The 21,517-nt window shown below is 39.1% G+C and overlaps 4 protein-coding genes across 4 annotated transcripts; all 4 read right to left on the reverse strand.

Moving 5' to 3' along the window:
• Nucleotides 1–807: 807 nt before the first annotated feature.
• On the reverse strand, nucleotides 808–4,523 carry LOC141903984 (uncharacterized). Its single transcript, XM_074792412.1, has 4 exons — nucleotides 4,387–4,523; nucleotides 2,530–3,114; nucleotides 2,006–2,188; nucleotides 808–1,599 (listed from the first exon to the last, which is right to left on the reverse strand). The coding sequence occupies exons 2-4, from the start codon at nucleotides 3,067–3,069 to the stop codon at nucleotides 1,327–1,329; spliced, it is 996 nt and encodes a 331-aa protein (XP_074648513.1). The 5' UTR covers nucleotides 3,070–3,114; nucleotides 4,387–4,523; the 3' UTR covers nucleotides 808–1,326.
• A 1,527-nt stretch (nucleotides 4,524–6,050) lies between these two features.
• LOC141904602 (uncharacterized) lies at nucleotides 6,051–7,956 on the reverse strand. The gene is made up of 6 exons (XM_074793213.1): nucleotides 7,873–7,956; nucleotides 7,611–7,777; nucleotides 7,407–7,530; nucleotides 6,964–7,323; nucleotides 6,574–6,875; nucleotides 6,051–6,428 (listed from the first exon to the last, which is right to left on the reverse strand). Exons 1-6 carry the CDS (start codon nucleotides 7,937–7,939, stop codon nucleotides 6,279–6,281), a joined length of 1,170 nt encoding a protein of 389 aa, XP_074649314.1. The 5' UTR covers nucleotides 7,940–7,956; the 3' UTR covers nucleotides 6,051–6,278.
• A 6,637-nt stretch (nucleotides 7,957–14,593) lies between these two features.
• LOC141904251 (uncharacterized) lies at nucleotides 14,594–16,130 on the reverse strand. Its single transcript, XM_074792817.1, has 5 exons — nucleotides 16,029–16,130; nucleotides 15,837–15,957; nucleotides 15,396–15,755; nucleotides 14,971–15,278; nucleotides 14,594–14,770 (listed from the first exon to the last, which is right to left on the reverse strand). The coding sequence occupies exons 1-5, from the start codon at nucleotides 16,113–16,115 to the stop codon at nucleotides 14,621–14,623; spliced, it is 1,026 nt and encodes a 341-aa protein (XP_074648918.1). The 5' UTR covers nucleotides 16,116–16,130; the 3' UTR covers nucleotides 14,594–14,620.
• Nucleotides 16,131–16,669: 539 nt separating this feature from the next.
• On the reverse strand, nucleotides 16,670–21,329 carry LOC141903512 (protein SpAN-like). The gene is made up of 14 exons (XM_074791636.1): nucleotides 21,313–21,329; nucleotides 20,910–21,000; nucleotides 19,945–20,049; nucleotides 19,676–19,856; nucleotides 19,311–19,449; nucleotides 19,055–19,133; nucleotides 18,785–18,973; nucleotides 18,582–18,702; nucleotides 17,887–17,994; nucleotides 17,701–17,801; nucleotides 17,484–17,602; nucleotides 17,283–17,410; nucleotides 17,084–17,194; nucleotides 16,670–16,881 (listed from the first exon to the last, which is right to left on the reverse strand). The coding sequence occupies exons 1-14, from the start codon at nucleotides 21,327–21,329 to the stop codon at nucleotides 16,670–16,672; spliced, it is 1,701 nt and encodes a 566-aa protein (XP_074647737.1).
• Nucleotides 21,330–21,517: the final 188 nt, after the last annotated feature.

Raw genomic sequence — 21,517 nt, forward strand, 5'->3', positions numbered from 1 at the left:
ACATATACATGATACAGTAAAGCTCGCCTAACTGACGCGAGTACCCGACAAAATAGGGAAGTACGTTAAGAAGTCAGAAAAATGATTTCCTTTTCTGTCCGAGTTAGGCTTGAGTCAGAGTTGACCAAGTCCGAGTAAGGCAGGTTTACTTATGTTAAGCATTGTCGTATGGTGGCTGATAAGGGCCATAGCGAAACATTTCTGGTATGCAAATCAGGGCGCCAGAACGCCAAAACGAAAAAAAAACGTCCAATTTTCTCTGAAACGAACTTTCATTTTGGCGCCCGCGCCAAAACAACAAAAAATGTCAAATTTTCTCTGAAAGTTCTCGGGGAACAAAAATTATTTCGTTTTGGTGCGGTTATTTCTGTTTTGGCGCCCCGCCAAAACAAGCATTCAACCACAGTAAAATTATTTTTCAATTTGGCGCGTTGATCCTCTGTGTAAATTCGGAATAATCTTTGTTTTGGCGCGCCAAAACGGATTTTTAGAGAAATTTCGACGTTTTTCGTTGTTTTGGCGCGGGCGCCAAAACGGAATTACGGATTTTTAAAGAAAATTCGACGTTTTTATTTCATTTTGGCGCTCTGGCGTTCTGGCGCACTTATTTTCATACCAGGTATTTTATGTAATGGCCCGAATCAGCCACCATATTGTCGAGATATGAAGGCAGACGATTCCCTGATGCTTCTTGTAACCTACGAGCAATTATCTGACAGATAATTGATCGTAGTTGTAACAGATTCGATGCCAGGGCACTGTTAATTGATATCGACGAAGACCGAAGACGAATTGCATAGATCTTTTAAACACATATAACACGTTTATTCTTTTCACATCAAACTGCACACTAGAACTACAACTTAGCAACACGACATATAGATATAATGAATCAAAATAAGTAACACTATCTTAAATCAATTACATATAAACTTACGGCTTACAAGCCTTCTATCCAACAATATAGCCTCGCCTTCTAAACGCAAGCCGATACTGCATTACAAAAAATTCACAAGTCCCACAAATATCAAATCCGACCCGATACTTATATGACCAAACCAACCCATGCCTAATATACACGTACTGAAAACTCGAAAAAACCATGACACAACTTGTAAACCACAGCACCATACTAAGAATGCGAGCGAAATAAAAGCAATATCATTCACATAGATGAATCAATAAATTAATAAATAAATCAAGAAAACACTGAAACCGTCACACTCCTACATTTCTCTGGAGACTTGTTGTTTGATATAAACTATAGATATAACATATATTGTATTGTTACACGATTATTTCGCTGGTGTATTGTAGATTGTATATCTAATTGATGCCATTGTCAATAATTCCATCCTCAATAACATTCGGGGCAACCTTTTTCACTCCGAATTTGCGATTTTCCTTCTTTTTGGCTTGGTATGCTTTAGCCAGATGGACGATGGGTATTACCAGGCCGCCTACAACAGCTCCAATAGCACCACCAGCTACTGCCCCTACGCCAACTCCAGCCACTGCACCTACTCCCATACCTACACCTAGTATACCAGTCGATGCTCCACCTGCACAAGCAGCAGCAGCCGATACCCCCCGATATGCCTACAAAATTATAAATGTCAAGGCAAATACAGTCAAGTCCGCATTTTTCGAAGAACTTAATGACAGGCAGATTTTGTACGAATTTTAAGTGAAATGCGAAATATATGTGACTGAACTACAGACGTATAGGGAGTTCACGAAAGGACTGAAAATACGAATTCATCATTACGAATAAAGTGAATCTCACTGTGAAACCACATCGTTCGGGTGAGACTCGCGATGGGATTTTCTTGTTTCCGACATCCTCGATCCCACCCCTTCCGCCACCTGCACAGTGTAGTCCGCCATCACTTTGATGGAATTAGTGATATTTGTCAAATGACTTTCTGAACTGAATTGTAATATCTTGTTTTACATCGTTTTTGCTGACTTTATACGTTTTTTCAAGTTAAATCTTCTTGAATACCTGATGGCTGAATTCAATTCCATATCGACACCAATTCGTAAAGCATTCACAATTTCTTAGTACGAGGTTGTACTCGTTCTTCCCGATCTGGTCAATAGCCCGTGCGACGACTTTTTCTTTAGGGTACGGCTCGTGTGTGATGTCAATCTCATTATTGATTCGAGCTAAAGAAACCCCCGCAATCTGAAAAGAAAAATAGGGCTGCTTAATAGCAATTCTAAAACATACACGTAAACTCCACCTTACTCGGTCGCTTTGAGGATTGAAATATTTCACCAGATGGGCCAGATATATCCGAAATGAAAACCAGCATCCAGTTCCACAGTTCTGAGTTAGAGTTAACTCTGAGTTAAAATTAGTTCATTTTCAATGAGTTAACTCTGGGTCAAATGTTTACTCACAACTGTGGAACTGGATCCAGGGAAGTTTCTTTTCCCAAATATATCTGTAAGATTTTACCACGGCGGGTACCGATTAAGGTGAGTCCACTGTACAACCAACATCGTCTTTTCCGTTTCTTTTACCATTTTCAGATCATCGATACGTATTTCTCCGTTTTTGAACTGACTCAGAGCACGGGATTTCGGTTCATCTAACGGTACGCCTAAGTGCACGAGGAAATGTAAATCGCTGTGGATGTTACAATGGCCACAATAGATGCCCCAATGGCTGTAGCTTTCTCTGTTTATTTCGATTCGATCTCCCGGGCAAATTCCGACATCCACCAGCCTCTGTATACTGGACCAATCAGACTTCACGTTATAGTTATTTTCGACCTGTCGTAAACGTAGCGGAGGAGCCTTCATGTCTCTTTTCAAAATCGTCATGTCCAGAAAGTCCAGTTTCTCATTATCTGGCTTCTTAGACGAAGAGGAACTAGACGATGGACATATTCTTGAGCCTTTTTTGTTTCGCGAAGCATCGAAAGTTTCAGTGGCGGAATCTGTTCGAATGTTTTCTACTGGGATTCGCGTTTGCCTCAAACCGCCAAGTTTGTTTTCCATGAGATCTTCTCGTGCCCGTAAAGAGCCAAATCTAGCAATGATGTCGTCATTCCCCTCCATGGTAGAAACAAACAAGTGCAACGTTCAGAGATTTAATCAACTTCTCTACAACGATATATAAAAAGAAGGTATATGAAATGAGGTAATAAAATCTTTCCAAAAGTTCACGAAGAGTGAACGCATATAGCTGCCCGCTGGGACTTTCGAATGTCTGACGGTCGTTTAAAAGATTGTCGGCCGATCATGATTATGTTATGACCACACGTGTTATATCCTACAGAACTTCCCTGAGTTTTTCTACCCGCTAAAATTTAGGTACGGCCCTGTGTAGGCCACACTTTTACTTAGATCAAGCTCAACAATAACAGACCCGGCAGTTTTTTAGATGTAAGTTAAAGAAATGTACTCGAGCCCGTAGCCAACGTAGCCGTAGCCAGTGATTTTTCTGATCGGAGTACCAGACATTGAAACCAAATGAGAGCTGACCAAAACTCTGAGCCTTCATCGCTTGGCTTAACTGATGTGGTTTAGGTCCACATCCCGTAGATTATATCGCTACCCCTTAGATGGCCCATGGCTAAGGGCCTGGTACTGATAACACATTCTGTTGCAGTAAACAAAGCGGCCAGGACGATTATGAAAAGCACGGTACTGGTGTCAGGCATTTTTAGAAAGAAAGCTTTTCACTGTGAGCCATTATGAATGGTGGCTCAGACATGACAACAATGCCAATCTGCGTACCATGGTTACGGTAGTAAGCAAACGCAGAGTACGCGGTACTATGCCTATCATTAGTCGTCAAAAAAGCCTTATATGTCTATACAACTACAATGTATTACACGCCTTCACAGAAAGGGCCATTTTTTCATACGAATACAAAATAATAAAGATGATTTCTTTGATAGACCAAGCTACGGAAAATGGTATGTTAAGACCTAGAATCCACCGAAAAGAGTGAGGTTTCGACCACAGGGACTTGTCACAATTGATAGTGAATGAATAAAACCAATATCAATGACCAGGTCCACTATCCCTGTATAATATAAAAACAAGGGTGGCAACAAATTGTCAATCTGACAATGACTTCTCCACTTCAATCGACTGTAATTCCAAAAATTCTCAACCGATTCACATGAAATAAGCTTTAATACAACCTACAAGACTTTCTGCTTCGAACGAGCCTTCAACCACCACTCTCCGACAATTATCTCACAACGAAATCACCTTTTTTGACGAGAGATAGCTCAAAATGGAGGTCTACCGATTCTATGGTGGACAGCAAAATGGTCGTTTTTATCACTTCATACGATGATTTCTATGTGAGATCTTAGAGAAAACCCCAACAAACCATACATTTTTTAAACTACGCGGTCATACCTGTACGCTAATCTCATTTATTTGTATAATCCACGCGATGGGTGAGCTCTCTCTTTACTATGTTACTTACGCGCGGTACACTGACTACTGCGTAGGGGAAAACCCGGCGCGCTACACGGTAAATAACAGGCCTACCCAACATACGGCACGATACAGCACTTTATATAGAGACCGATAATTTCAATTTCAATTTCAATTTAAAATTATTCATCATAAATCCAAAGTATAAGATTGTGAATGAAGAAAACAACAATAACAACAGACAGACAAAAAACAAAAATGTGTGACACAAAGATGTGCACTAACAGAAAAATAATAAAAGGAGAGAAAACTAATACAATGTCTAACATATATATACAATATTATTTAAGTGATATTTACAAGCCCATGATATATGAATTTCGCAATATTTAAGAAGATTGGTTTATTGGGATTAGTAAAGGCCGAAAGAAAAGTGTCATCATATTTAGTTCTTAAATTATCCTGCAGTTTACAATAAAAAAGAAAATGGGATTCATCGCCGACAGCGTTACAGCTTGAGGGCAAATACGATTTGGTTGAGCGATGCCGAGTCTCCTTCCTTTTTCAATTATAAGGTTATGACATGACATTCGAAGTTTTGCTATTGCTGATTTTAGAGAGTGGTCTTTTAAGAATAATAAATATGGTTCTAGCTGAAATTTAGATTTCATAGTTCTATAAAAGTTATACCGGCTGTGAGTTGGATCATTGATCTCTGAATTCCAAAAACTAAGAAAACCCTGCTGCATATATTTACATACAATTCTAGTTGATCTGGTTATATTTGGATTGTGCCCTAAATTTTCCCATATATGGTTAAGATTACAGTCTAATAGAATTTTTTTTATACAAGAAACAAAATTAAAACGAGAGTCTCGGGACGAGGATTCATGCATATCTAACAAACAAAGATAGAGCAGGGAGTTTTGATTATTTTTCATGCGATGAAATCATGGTAAACAACTACATTTGGATAAGCTACGTTTTGCCTAGGTCATAGGAAATCCGCTGTACGTCATCAACGACAGACACTATAGTTAAACCGCGCCAATCTATTGACAATAGCTAAATATGTTGTTCATTTTATGCAGTCTTTTCTTTGGACTTTTAGGGTCAGTAACATGTTACTTGTTCCTTATTGGGAGATGAATTCTCAATAAGTAACGAAAATTGAACCGGTTCCTTATTGGGAGATGAATTCTCAATAAGTAACAAGAAAATCTGAACCGGTAAAGACGAAAATCTGAATAAGGAACAAGTAACATGTTACTTGTTCCTTATTGGGAGATGAATTCTCAATAAGTAACGAAAATTGAACCGGTTCCTTATTGGGAGATGAATTCTCAATAAGTAACAAGAAAATCTGAACCGGTAAAGACGAAAATCTGAATAAGGAACAAGTAACATGTTACTTGTTCCTTATTGGGAGATGAATTCTCAATAAGTAACGAAAATTGAACCGGTTCCTTATTGGGAGATGAATTCTCAATAAGTAACAAGAAAATCTGAACCGGTAAAGACGAAAATCTGAATAAGGAACAAGGAACAAGTAACATGTTACTTGTTCCTTATTGGGAGATGAATTCTGAATAAGTAACGGAATAAGGAATAAGGAACAAGTAATGAACTTCACTGGTGTCTTTTATTTGTGTATTCGCACATCGTTAATGTAATTGTGGAATACTTAGTTATATGCATTACACGGTTTTTATTCAACGTGTGAACATTTCACATATAGCAGCAAAATCGACACACCCATTTGCGGTTGATTTGCGACAGGTAGCAACCGATCTCATCGCGTGTCAAACAGTCGCAATCCGACCTTAGACAGAGGTTTGCCATTAAGCCTGCTCCATAACAAAAGTTTTGTTCTACAATTCATGTTCAATATCTTGGGCATCACAACCTTCCATTGCCCAGCGCGCGCACGCTTTATCGTGTGGCGTCCACAGCTTCGGGTACATTCGGATGTAAACCGCTTTGAACTGTTGGCTGAAGTAATTTGAATCGACATCAAAAACCTGAAAAGATGATTCAATCACAGTTTTTATTTTAGGTGGGTGGCTTTTGCAGTTGAAGGAAAGGTCTAGAATTAATCACCTGGACCAGTTTTGAGATTAGTTGAGAAAGTTTTAGGTATGATTACAACGAAACAAAACAGCTTACTTTATTCTGGGTTCCTCGATGGAACACGTCGTACCAATGTACCCCATCAACACTGTATTTGTAAGTGGCTTCTTTGACAACGTAAGTGTGCCCTGTCCTCCACAAAGCCACTGTGTTTACCACTTTGGCCCCACCTTTGAATTTAACTTGAACCCATGAGCCTCTGGCTTGATTTTTTGCCGAACACCACTGGTTACAGTCCACATTATTATTAGCGACGTTTCGGGGAAGACATTTTCCGCTGTAACTGGACGCGGTAAATGTGTGGCCTTGTCCTTCTAACAACGATTCACCCTTGCAAACTGAAACGAAATAATTTGTCCATATATTCTATCGAAGAAAGGTAAAGCCCATCGAACCCTGTTTCAACGGGGTTCCTTCAAAACTTACCTTTTGGAACCAGAAATCCTGATGCGCATCTACGGCAAGCTCTTGGACAGTAAACCCACATCCATTTAGAATTCTTGCTGCATTCTCCCGCCTTGGCCCATTTTCCGCAATCAACAGTTTGGTCGACACAGCCGTGTAAACATTGGTGGCACGATACTGGACATTGCGATAGCATGTAAACTGGGTTTTTAGCACATTCCTTCTGATGCGCCCAAGTTGAGCACCGTTTGTCGGCGTCCGTACACGGAACACACGCTCCACATGATACAGGACAGTTTACCAACATATACTTCGGGTTTTTCTCACATTCCTTCTTTTCGGACCACGCCTTACAGCTTGGGTTTTTGTTATCACAGTTTCCTATAAAACGAATTAATATATCATTACCAAAGCATAAACGACATATAGATTCTGTAACGAAATTCATCAATTCACAAACCCACCTTGTGTAGCGTATTTCATTTCTGCATATTGTTTGCAACTTCCCGGTAAAAGTGAAATATCATCAATCCCTGCTCCTGGTTTGGAACCTGCTTGCCCAGGAGACCACCAGAAATATATAACCACCTAATGAGAATAAAACCTTGATGTTAGCCCCGGTTCATGTTGTAGTTTAAGAGTGATCTAGAAATCTGGCTCCTCGATACCTTATAAGGCGGCGTAACACCTTTTATGTCCGTAATGGTCACTTCAAATAGATGCCACGTTTGGTATTTGATAACGATCGGAAACTCTGAATAACCTGCTATCTCTCGGTTATTATCCGCTCGTAGTATCCTAAATCCCACAAAAGTCCCAGGATTTTTCGGATTCCCTGTTCAAAGAAGATAGAAGATAGACTAATCGATGATTATGCGCATGGTGAACGGTTGTTCATCTTCAGAGAAATGAAAAATATTACGGACAGACCTCGATATATTGACTGGTAATAAAAGCGTAGACAACGCGCCTCGGCTGTAGACACTGTTGGTGACATTATCCATGCTTGGTAACCCTTCTTGTACCATTTCTGATTCGGGCCACTCCAAAAAAATTTGCCCTTTTCAGTACCCAACGTAACATCAGCTCTGGGTACGTAGGTTGTCATTTGACGATTCAAGGTTACCATTGCCATATCATTGTTAACAACCATTCCGTTGAATTTATCCGCTTTTAGGTTCTTTACTTGTCTCAATGGGCAGTACGTCGTTCCAAGATTATATTTGTCGAAATTGCATGTAAAAAAACCTATGACAATAAAATCGATGGTATATTATTAATGTAAAAGGCAGGTCTAGGTTCATGAAATTTAGAATTTACGACTTACCGTCACATGGCCATTGTCCGCACGGTTTTGACTCGACGGAGTTACCGTAACAAGATAGACCTCGACCTGACCGCGCAGGGCTGTTGCATAATCTTCTCCGAGTCTGCAAACCACATCGCCCCGGGCAATTCGACCATCCACCCCACGGAGACCAGGCACCATTCGCTGAGAAACAAAGAAATAAACAAGAAGGTGTTGTTCCTGTAAATAAGACCGAGTTTTAGAAATCTGAAACACACTTCAGAAATCCTTACTGTGTTCACACCAGCGTCCGGCGACGTTTTCAAACCGACAATCACACATAATCAACCCGTACAAAGTTTTCACACATTTACCACCATTTTTACAAGGATTCGGATTACAACCTGCGAAACATCATCAGTAATTGATAACAACCACTTTCTATTCGATGAAGTATCCGAAATATGTCTTATTTCTTAAATGATATATACTCACTGTAATCTTTTTTCAAATCTATCTGTAGTTTGAAACCTCTGCGCTGACCTCCGCTATTAGTTCTTAGTACAAGCATGGCGTTATTGAACATCGTTTCAAACGTTTTCTTGACACCACGACCACAATATCTGAAAATGAAATAGGTCATCTGCGGATGATAATAACCGTAGTAGATAAATCCTTATGATGATACGTGTTTAGCTTCGATATACCTTGGTCCAACGTTACCTAATCCATGGTAACGTACTTCCAGACTATCTTTACAACCTGTAGGGGACCCCTCCACGTCAAAATCTAAGAACTTTATTGTCATTATTGATCCCTTTGGTGCCTGAAATATAATCATAGATGGAAATTTAAACTTAGTTGAATATGAATTTAAGATCTCTTTGAATTAAGCGAGTACCTTGACCAGCCATGCGCATGTCTGGCCGTTTTTATAGTTATTCGGGTAGCCTGATGACGTCATAATCCTAGTTCCAGATACGTTTATAACTCCACCACATCCTTCAACATATTTAATCATCATTAAGAGACTGTTCTTAAGTACTACATATATAGATATGACTAATTTCGTCATTATTGCTTTGCATTCATCGCCATGAACCTGCGCTAGAACAAGTTCAAGATAATCATGTAGACTTATAGTTATAGACTTTTACCTGTTGATACTTGGCCACAGTTTGGCCCCCGAACGAAATCTGGACATACGCATTTACAGTTTTTATTAAGATAGCCTTCATTCAAACATCGATTTGTTCCACAACGACCTGGAAATTATATCCAATTATATTATCTCATTCATAAATGTAAAACTAGGCGCTAAGTAAAAGGTGTTGTAGAGCAAAGATTTTGAAACTTATTAAAACAGATTAAAAAACGGGCATATTTGTTTAGATTGATGGCTTTGATTTTGTTATCTAAGCTGTTTTTTAGGAAAGGTTTGTACATTCATTCATTCCCACTGTTGTCAATTAAAAACATTGCCCAGTTGCCAAAGCGACAATGAAAATGTTTAAAAAAAATATCGGATTCTGTTTATTTGAGTCCTAACTTCGTCATACTCAAGAGAACGAACTTTTCTATGAGGGTACATCATAAGTCGGGAATGAAATGGTAGATGAAATACCTGCGCATTTATATACATCGTTTAATTGTTTATTGTCGTAGAATGTCAAAATATTTCCTCCCGAAATAATCGTAGCGAAGTCCATCTCGGGGTCTATTGTAAACATAGCTGGTCGTCCTCGTCTTCCCTTCAAAACAGATCCACCCATTAACATTCCTCACTCAAATTAACTTAACTAATCGGCTGCTTCTCGTTTGTGACAAGATGTACTTACGGCACCTCTGTAAGCCATCACAGACCGATAGTCGAATGGAGCACTGTCGATTGTTTCCATAAAACCGAACTGACTGCTTTCAAAGTATTCATTTTCGGATACTATGACATACGCAGATCTGTCCGTTCTCTGCTGTTCGTGCCAGCATCCTGTCGCGTGAATGGTTTCGTGAATGATGGTTCCAATCTGGATAGATCAATATTTCCCTATACCAGTAACATAATATGTATTTACAGGCATTTCTATTCTATATAAATCTCAATTTATTTTCGAAATAATGTAACGCAAAAATCCATATTTGTAATGATGCATGTATTTGGACTAATTTGAATGATAAAGCAACTTACATACATGCAAACATTGGTCCCTTTCAATCCCAAATTGGTGCTAGCTCCTCTTTTGCCCTCTCCTATACTTGACTGGCAACTGCAAAAAGAGAAAGATTATATATAATGCGTATCTTAGCTCGTTCTACGATTATCACATATACTTAAGAATTTGAAGAAGTTCTGCGTGCAAATGATACCACGTCAAAATGTGGCTAAGTCCTAATCATGATATATTACTACTCATTAAAATAGAAAGGTTAAAATTACCCGCTGAAAGCACGTGAATACCGAATCTTCTTTCCTTCCTTTTCACAATAGCTTCGCTCGCTATATCTCAAACAAGTCGCCGCCATTATTTTGCTTAAAGCTACGCGTACCTTTTGCTTATCTGAGTTCGTGAACTGCCCTTTAGAGAGAAAAGTGAAATCTCCATCCAGAACGTGGACACAGTGTGAAATTGAGGGAAAGTATACCATAGAATCTAATATATGCATGTACTTATAAAGCCTAACGATATTTACCTCGCATTAATCTCACTTCTTTACATTCCACAATCAATGTTTCTATCGTGCGTACGGGCAATATTCAGATAATTGCTCGTAGATTGCGCGTATCCCAAATGCCAATAAAGAAGTTTCCAGTTTCTAGGCGCCATTTTGTGGCGGTCCCGCAAGGGCCCCATTGTTGCGATAATTTGCGCTCATTTTTAAAACATAAGTTTAGATTGAATATCATATAGTTCTGTAGTCCCTTGCTCGACGAAATCAATTTACACACCATTTTAAAGGAAATGAAATGCAGATATTTGCTGGCGATTCTTGGAATTTTTGAACGCAACAATTGAGAACAGTGACGATGTGAAACCAAGGACCGCATATATTGACCGTGCGTAAAAGAAATCGCAATATTTATTAATTTTAAAATATCTAAGTATCTCTTCAAGCTATATTTCCTATTTTCACAGAGGTTAAAGAGGGTTATTTGCAGTTTAAGCCTGCGTTAAAATCTTTTGAATATCTTACCTGACGACTGATCTGTACCCGCTTGAGTTTGAGATTACGCGCAAAAGGGGTCTCCCACTGCGCATTGCAATTTCACTGAACATTGAGATTTGCGACAAGAAATTTTTAAATGCAATTTGATTTCTTCACATTTTCCATGGGGATATTTTGAGATGATAATCCATATCTTCTTTGTACCGTATTTTGGCGGGGGCAATTCGTTAATCTGGTTTCGGGATCCGGTTTGTCCCGCTATTGAAGTGTGAACGGCCCAGTTGAAGAATTGTCGTATACAGCCCGTCCAGCCTAGCGCCGATTTAGTGTTCGGTGAAATCAAACGTTTTAGAGTCGATGGTGAATGTGCCAGTCAATTTAAACGCTTAGGACATATTTAACACATATCTCTCTCTGGTAATCCCTCATTCTTCGATCATACGATGAATTTAATGAATCTCAACCTTCTTGCTGGGAAACATCGACCAGAAAACCTTACTGATATAAAATTGCAATATAATATTTAAAGGGGTTCATATCTGTCCCCCATTTGATATTCTGTTTTAGGGGGTCAACGTCCAGTTTGGCAACTTTCAGCTGCGCCCCATATTCAAAAATATATAAAAACTTAGATTTTTTTCCTAGTGTCCAACCATGAGTGGTACAATCGGTTGAAACGCAAATTAGGTTCTCAACTAGGCCACATTTGCAACCAACACAGAAAGTCCCCACTCTTACAAGAAATCCTTTAATTTCCCAACGCTACAAAACTCGAATTCATCAAAACACTCAAAGTCCATTTTCAACCATACGAAAATAAAGGTAATATATAACCATCAGAAGCAATAGTGATAATTACAAACCAGTTTAAAATCTTATTTTTGTGATTTCTTTTCAAAAATCTCAATGTTCAGTGAAATGGCGGTGCGCAGTGGGAGACCCCTTTTGCGCGTAATCTGAAACTCAAGCGGGTACAGATCAGTCGTCAGGAAAGATATTTAAAAAAATTCAACGCAGGCTTAAACTGCAAATAACCCTCTTTAACCTCTGTGAAAATAGGAAATATAGCTTTAAGAGATACTTAGATATTTCAAAATTAATAAATATTGCGATTTCTTTTACGCACGGTTAAGATATGCGGTCCTTGGTTTCACATCGTCACTGTTCTCAATTGTTGCGTTCAAAAAGAATCGCCAGCAAATATCTGCATTTCATTTCCTTTAAAATGGTGTATAAATTGATTTCGTCGAGCAAGGGACTGCAGAACTATATGATATTCAATCTAAACTTATGTTTTAAAATTGAGCGCAAATTATCGGGACCTCGAGGGACCGCCACAAAATGGCGCCTAGAAACTGGAAACTTCTTTATTATTACACATCTAACGTTACTTACCAGGAGTAAAACAATACGGAATGAAACCATTCTTCCATAAAGTGCGCTCCTGCACCCATACTTTTCGTTTCACTATTGTATCGTTGCTAGGTGTTAGTAGTTTTGATCCGTCTGCAGTTGTCTCGTCTGTTTCACCTCGATTTTCTTCACTAATTAAATGTTCATCTTCAGGATTATCCACCTATTACAGTATGTATCAAATAAATACAGCACGTTATAATCTGTCCTTGAAATAAACCTACGTAGATCATGATGTAAAATAAGAAATCAACTACAAACCTGTATGAATATTTCAGTACCATTATCCCAATATCTCATCGAATTAGCGATTTCCGTTTTATAGCCCTTGGCATTAAACACAATCTCATTTGTGTCGATGTCTATCTTCAATGTTTGAATAAAACCATTAACCAGCGTCAATCTTTGTCATAGCTAATGTTTATGTCTTACGAGTTGTTGTAATAACCAAATAATGATCAATAACCCCGACCGGCGCTGGTCCAGGATTTTTTTCCAGAAGGGGTTCATAAAAATGTTAAACTGCCGACTAAAGTCGCTAGTGATAGGGGGCCTATACGGCATATTGCTTGGCCAAACATTAGATGATATGGTACTGATTATGTGGTACTGTCCGCCCGCTTTGTCTTGAGTACATTCCTTCAAGGATAAAAATTTTTTTGGTAGCTGAGCAGGGGAGTCACGACCCCTGAAACCCCTACTCTGGATCCGAGCCTGAAACGTACCTACCTGTTTAAGTAGCTGATTTTGTTCCTGCTCCGTTAGTTCACTGGATATAACTGGCGACATTATCATTGAACAGAACAGCAGCGCTGTTGTCAGCCTAAACAACATTATTGGTGGATTTACTGAACTACGGCAAGCTTACTTTCCGGACGTTAGTTATCGGTGTATTCTTCATAAATTCATAAATTGTAATTTATGTAATTAATCTACCTTCTGCATACGAGTATCATATTGAAGTCAACTGATGAAAAACTTTCCAAAAAACACTGACATGATTATCGGACACAAATACAGTATAATGGTATTGTAGCAAACAACTCACGCGGGTCAAATATATACATAAATGTTTTTCGCAAAATTACCGCTTAATCTGTGATACTCGAGAATGGTATGCGTAATTCAGTTGGCAATTCATATACGGAATGAAAATAATTGAAATAATTATGATAATGATGGTAGATGTAGTGATATAAATGGGGATTTTTCAATTATGCATTGTATCTGTATATAACGGCTTTTATCCGACTGATAGAATATTAGTCCATTAGATCAGAAACTTGTAGCTTCGTTTGACAGTAGCCAGACTGGCCGGGGGAACGATTTTCACGAAAGTGGAACGACCGACATTGCGTGTACCGAAGGTACGAAGCTGTCCTTGGGGCGGGTTATTTGAATAGTCACTATACATTAATTGTTACTACATTCTGGTGTTATAACGTTGTGTATACGGCCTTACTCTTCAACCGGTTCATCAATCCAGCGAGATGTCACGCTCAGTAGCTGGAACCGACCTGCGTGCTGTTGCGACTGGCAGCAACTAGTCGCACACAGTCGCTGACAACCGCATCGCAACCGACTTGCGCGGCCACTTGTGACGCAACGTGACGATCGCGTTGCGTCGCAAGGTCGACCTACGCCCGGCTTAACATGTAGCTAGCATTTAGACCAAGGAGGCGAGAAAAAGGCAGCTGGAGTGTTGAAAACACAACATGTTGAGATGATATAGTCTAAGAAGCATATATATCAAGATATCTATGAAAAGTGTGAATTTATTTTCCTAATCAAGTAAATTATAATGGCAACATATTTTCAGATTTCATATTCCATATCTTGAGCGTCGCATCCCTGCATCTCCCAGCGCGCACATGCCTTTTTATGTGGAGTCCATAGTTTAGGATACATCCGAACATAAACGGCCTTGAACTGCTGACTGAAGTAATTTGAATCTTTGTCAAAAACCTGAAAATTATCATTTGATTGAATATTGAGAAATCACGGAGATAAAGTTAGTCTTAGATATATGTATAATTCCTGAAAAAAATTACTAGTCATTCTGAATAAATCTGGTTTTACAAACCCATTGATTTTTTCATATGAAAAATAAGATTTTTTAGATTCAAATAAGATAAAATTAAATAAGATAAAATGAAATTTCTTACAGTATTTTTGCTTCCTCTGTGGAATACATCATACCAGTGTACCCCATCAATGCTGTACTTGAAGGTCGCTTCTTTTACATGATAGAAACCACTCCACGCACCCCACAGAGCTACTGTGTTAACCACTTTGGCGCCTCCTTTGAATTTCACTTGAACCCAAGAGCCTTCGGCCTTGTTTTCCGCTGAGCACCACTGATTACAAGATTCGGTGGTTTTTGCCACATTTTCCGGAAGACATTTTTCGCTGTAACTGGACGCTGTGTATGAGTGACCTTGACCTCCTTCAAGCAGGTCATTCGACGAACAAACTAAAGTAAACAAAATGAAAAACTTCAAAGATGAATAATTTTGCGTTCATTCCCCACGTCTGTCATTTCCATCAGCCTATAGATATAGATAAGTGTAAGGACTAGCTTTGGATTTACCCTTCGGGATCAAATATCCAGATGTACATCTACCACAAGCTCTTGGACAATAAACCCACATCCATTTAGAATTTTTGCTGCATTCTCCCGCCTTCGCCCATTTTTCACATTCAGTTCTTTGGTCGACACAGCCGTGGAGACATTGTTGACAAGATACTGGACATTGTGACAACATGTAAACTGGGTTTTTAGCACATTCCCTTTGCTGCGCCCAAATTTCACACTTTTTATTGACGTCTTTACAGGGAATACACGTCCCACAAGATAAAGCACAGTTAACCAACATGTACTTTGGGTTTTTATTGCATTCCTTCGTTTTAGCCCATGCACTGCATTTCGTGTTTTTATCCTCACAATCTCCTAGAAATGAAAACGCATGTCCCATTATCTTGAATAGTCCTCTTGTTGACATGACAGCTCACAGAGAAAGACCAAACTTACCTTGGCTAGCGTATTTCATTTCCTTGTATTGCTTGCAGCTGCCCGGTAAAAGCGCAATATCGTCAATTCCCGCTCCCGGGTCCGTACCTTTCCCCGGAGACCACCAGAAATATATCACTACCTAAAACGCAAATAAAGTTGAAATAACATGTCCGACATTTAAATGATTTGAGAGTCAAGATGATCAATTACCTTATAAGGAGGTGTGACGCCTTTGAAATCTGTTATGGTCTCTTCAAACAGATTCCAGGGTTGACGATTGCTGAGCATTCGCAGCATTGACCAACCGGCCACCTTCTGGTTATTATGCGCACGTAGTATTTTAAACCCGACAACAACCCCCGGACTCCCTCCTTGAAAAAATAGAATATTTCGAAATATGATACAGAAGAATCATATATGTATGTGTGCGTCTTGATGTGGGTTGAATTTAGTTGTAAATGATAAGAAAACAACATCGGTTCTAACAAACAAACCTCGATACATCGACTGGTAATAGAAGCGTAAACAACGGGCCCCGGCTGTAGATATTGTAGGTGACATTATCCAAGCTTCGTAACCCTTCTTGTACCATTTATGGTTTGCACCGCTCCAAAAATAATGGCCTTTCTCACTTCCTAACGTGACATCTGCTCTGGGTACGTGGCCCGACGATTTATAGTTTAACACTTTCAATGCCGAAGTGAAGTCGACAACCATTCCGTTGAATTTATCCAACTGTACATTTTGCACTTGTCGCAACGGGCAATACGTCGATCCAAGTTTGTACTTTTCAAAATCGCATGTAAAAAAACCTTTAATGATAAAGAGAATACACAGATCCTACAGTGTTGTTACAAGCGATTTAATGATTCAAGATTTTCGGAAGATTCGTTTTTACCGTCACAGGGCCATTGTCCGCACGGTTTTGAATCGACGGAGTTACCGTAACAGGGTAGACCTCGACCTGACCGCGCAGGGCTGTTGCATAATCTTCTCCGAGTCTGCAAACCACATCGCCCCGGGCAATTCGACCATCCACCCCACGGAGACCAGGCACCATTCGCTGAGAAACAGAGAAAAAAAAGTATTCCGCAGAACACACCATGGTTATTACTTAGACCTTCTAATGTTTCAGTTCTAATGTTGGGTTTTGAGTTTGATATATTATATATTGGTGCCTCTTAACCTAAGAACTTCCTGATAAGGTCTTAGGTTTAGGGAACTAAGGTTTAGTAATACTGAAAGCAGACTTCGGCAATCCTTACAATGTTCACACCAGCGTCCAGCGACGTTTTCAAACGGACATTTACACATTATCAATCCGTACAAAGTTCTCACACATTTTCCACCATTTTTACAAGGATTCGGATTACAACCTGCGAAACGAAAGCAGTAATCGATATCAGTTATTTTCTATTCGCTGAAGTGTATGACAAATTCCCTTTTTAAATGATATACACTTACTGTGATCTTTTTTCAAATCTATCTGTAGTTTGAAACCTCTTCGCTGACCTCCGCTATTAGTTCTTAATACAAGCATGGCGTTATTGAACATCGTTTCAAACGTTTTCTTGACACCACGACCACAATATCTGAAAAGTATTTACCATTGATGAAAATATTTGATTGAATGCGTTCGTGAGTGGCTTCGATATACGTACGTACCTGGGCCCAACGTTACCTAATCCATGGTACCGTACTTCCAGACTATCTTTACAACCTGTAGGGGACCCCTCCACGTCAAAATCTAAGAACTTTATTGTCATTATTGACCCTTTCGGTGCCTGCAATCAACATAGAATTGGAATGTCATCAAACTTTATCAAAACTGAATAAAAAAACAAGTGCTTTCGTTTTCTATGTTAATTAAGTAAGCGGGCACCTTGACTAGCCATGCACAGGTCAGGCCGTTTCTATAGTTTCTAGGATAGCCTGGTGACGTCAGAACCTTATTCCCAGATACATGGATAATTCCACCACATCCTTAGAAAATGTAAATAAGATAATTATTTCTTCATATACATTTGAGGCGTTATTTTCGTTGCGTATTATAATAGTTGCCATTTACCTGTTGTTACTTGGCCACAATCTGCTCCACGAACGAAATCTGGACAAACACATTTACAATTTTTATCGAGATAACCCTCATTTAAACATCGGTTTGCCCCACAACGTGCTGGAAAATTACATTTTATCAGTATCTTCAATAGCGTTGTGAATAGAACCTATAGCTAGGGATGCCTAGTGAATGAATGTATTGTTCAGCCAACAGTACTATGATTAGATGGGTAGCGGTGTGCGCTTTGACGCACACTAGATGTTTGCTGGTGCGCACACTAACAACAGATGGATCAGGTTTCAACTAGTATTAAAATAAATATAACTCATAAACATTACTAGAAAAGAACAACTATACAAGCTAGGGGGTAAGGTAGCGTAAGTGGCGAGGGTCTGAGCACACCAAAAACGGCCAGGTTAGAGAAGGATAGGGGGAAAGTTTGGGAATTTGAGGAATTTTGGGAAATAGAATATAAGTCGAGCTACGAGCGTAGCTCTGAGGTTTTTACAGAGAAAGAGAATGACTAGGAGGCTCGAGGTTAGAAAGTGAAGAGAGAAATAAAGCTTTAAGACAAGCACAAAGTGAGATCATAGGGGATAGAAGCGTTGGTGACAAATATATAATTTGTGGAAGATTTGGGAAATCCGGATCAAGCAAACAGACGAAAGAACCAGATAGATAAGTCAATAAGTCATAATATACACCTGCACATTTGTATATATCGTTTAGTTGTTTCTTGTCGTAAAATGTTATAGCATTCCCTCCCGTCGTAGCGAAGTCCATCTCGGGGTCAATCGTAAACATGGCCGGTCGTCCACGCGATCCCTGAATGATATCATATATATCAGTCAATGCTACTCTGACGTCTTCATAACGATAGATTCTTATTTCTTTAGTCGACCCTTACAGATCCTCCGTAAGCCATTACAGACCGATAGTCAAACGGTACGTTGTCTATGGTATCACCGTAGGCATACTGAGATGGATCTACGGTATATTCAATTTCAGCTACAATGACGTAAGCAGATCTGTCCGTCCTCTCTTGTTCGTGCCAGCATCCTGTAGCATGAAGGGTCTCGTGAATGATGGTTCCGGTCTGTATAGATAATTCATACGTAAGAAGTCTGTTGACATTTTGAGATTTATCATTAATCGTTTCATGCGGCTTTACACTAACATTCATGCAAGCGTTGGTTCCTTTTAATCCCAAATTTGTCCCAGTTCCTCTTGTTCCCTGCCCTACACCGGATGAGCAACTGAAATGGCAACAGAATGAAAATGTTCTTGATATGAATATGTTTAATTGTGTACATTCCTTCTGTTCAAATAGAGGTCTTATGCGCCGTACAATTGAACGAATTGTTTAGATCTATTTTTGCGTATGAATATCTTTCAACGAAATAGAGCAACTTCTTTGGAAAACTTGTAGTTACCCACTCGCAGCACGGCTATACCGAATCATCTTTCCCTTCTTTTCGCAATAACTTCGTTCGCTATATCTCAAACAAGTCGTCGCCATTATTTTGGCTATACCTGCACGCACTTTTTGTTTTTCGGAGTACGTGAAATATCCTTCGAAATTAAGAATACTTCAATCAGTGAGACGGATCAATTAAGACAGCCAATTCTGTTAGTGTACGTTGGGCCGTTCTTATAATGCCTATCACCATGAATGCATGGGCAAAAGAAAACTTTCATATTTCAAACCAAACATTTTCTAGTTGTAACAAGATAAGTGTTGACACCTTGGACAATGCATTTAGCACGTTTTCGATATTTCTGTAGAATTAGAACCTACCAGGAGTAAAACAATACGGAATGAAACCGTTCGTCCATAAAGTGCCCTTTTGCGCCCATATTTTTCGTTTCACTATTGTATCGTTGCTAGGTATTTGTAGTTCTGATCCGTCTGCAGTTCTCTCGTCTGTTTTACCCAGATTTTCGTCACTTATCAAATGTTCTTCTCCAGGATTATCCACCTATCACAATATATATATAAATCGAATCAATACCCGTCGTTTAAAGTGTTAAAAATATAGCCAGCGAACAGGAAACCTAACTGCGAACCTGTATGAATATTTCAGTACCATTATCCCAATATCGCATAGAATTAGCGATTTCAGTTTTAAAGCCCTCCACGTCAAATACATCCTCGTTTGAGTCGATTTTTATCTACGAAACAAACAAAAAATATAATTAACCTTTACGAGAGAAATCCCACAATAAATTCAGCCAAAGATAAAAGTTCTTGCATGAAGTGTATCAATTTTGAGCAACGCAGGGCGGATCCAGGGGCTATTTTAATCTCCAAATTTAAAAGGTTCTATTTATTAATGAAGGGCAAGGATATTTAAACGTGGGGTTTGGGGTCCACCCCTAGCTTAAAAAACTAAAAATCAAAGTGGAATTTTAAGATTGAAATCTGTGAAAAGTTTTTTTGCCCTTTAAAAAAGGGCCATTTTCTTTGTTCTTTTTACTTAACGTGCCTTTTCAGTTGGATAACGTGCCTTTTCAGATGGTGGACCTTGGGCACCTAGGGTTGTTCTGTAAAAAGTGCCCTTTTTCTTGCGATCTTCCGGAATTTGTTAAAAAGAATTTGTCCCCGTATAGGCCCATACAAGTGCCCTTTTATTTGTTCTTTTTAATTGGATATATTTATGTGCCTTCTTATCTGTCTTCACAAATCGTCTCAAAATTTCTTTCGCAAAAATCTACTACAATACTTTAATTTTAAAAGGGCATTTTGGAAATTCATATTCCTTCCGGAAGGCATAGAAGGCGAGCTGGATCCGCCCCTGCAACGTTTCGGCTAGAAACTATAAGCAAAGAAACATATATTTTTGCTATTAGCTATCACCAGGCGTTCCATAATTTATTGTGGTATTTCCGTTCGTTTATTAATAATCTTCTGGACAGCTGTATCCAAACACCTCGAGCAAAGGCCCACGCAAATTAATTACAACCCTTTGTAGAAAGTTTTTCCCGTTACGGCACGTCAGTTTTATGATACACATATATAATTGATTCCCTACCTGTTCGAGAAGTTCAGTTTGCTCTTCTGTAGTAAGTTCACTGCTACAGTGTACTGATACGATTCCCAATAAAAAGAACACAAAAACCGACCTGGAAAGATGTAGCGTTGATCTATTACGTTGCGATAGGTTTTCGCAATAATTGGCTATAAAGCCTGGGCCAAGGCTAATGGGCATTTTAGTTCACCAAGGTACGATGGAAACACTAGGATGACTGTGGAGACATTCCACTGCCAGGACTGGGTGAATGAACATTTTAGTTTATACGTCCAATGATGCGATTTATGGCGAAAAATGTGTTGTCAAACGGAATTATTGATGCACTTTTTAGGAATGAAATAAACATGATTATCCCGTGTTAGTTATATGATGTAATAAAATAGGCAGTTTTGGAATATCATACCTTCCAGATACGGCCATAGTACTCGGAACAACGGGTAATATCCAAAGCGAATAATGTAGGCCTACCGCTTCTGACTACACTGAATTAAATGTTTCGAGTTAATTGTTCAGCCGGGTCAAATGTGCTTGCTAAATTGTTTATAGACCCATCATTAACTGTAGGCTACAGTGTCGACTAGGGCTAGAAAAGTAGGGGTTGTATGCGT

The sequence above is a fragment of the Tubulanus polymorphus genome, chromosome 4, assembly GCF_964204645.1.
Source record: "Tubulanus polymorphus chromosome 4, tnTubPoly1.2, whole genome shotgun sequence".
Classification (NCBI taxonomy): domain Eukaryota; kingdom Metazoa; phylum Nemertea; class Palaeonemertea; order Tubulaniformes; family Tubulanidae; genus Tubulanus; species Tubulanus polymorphus.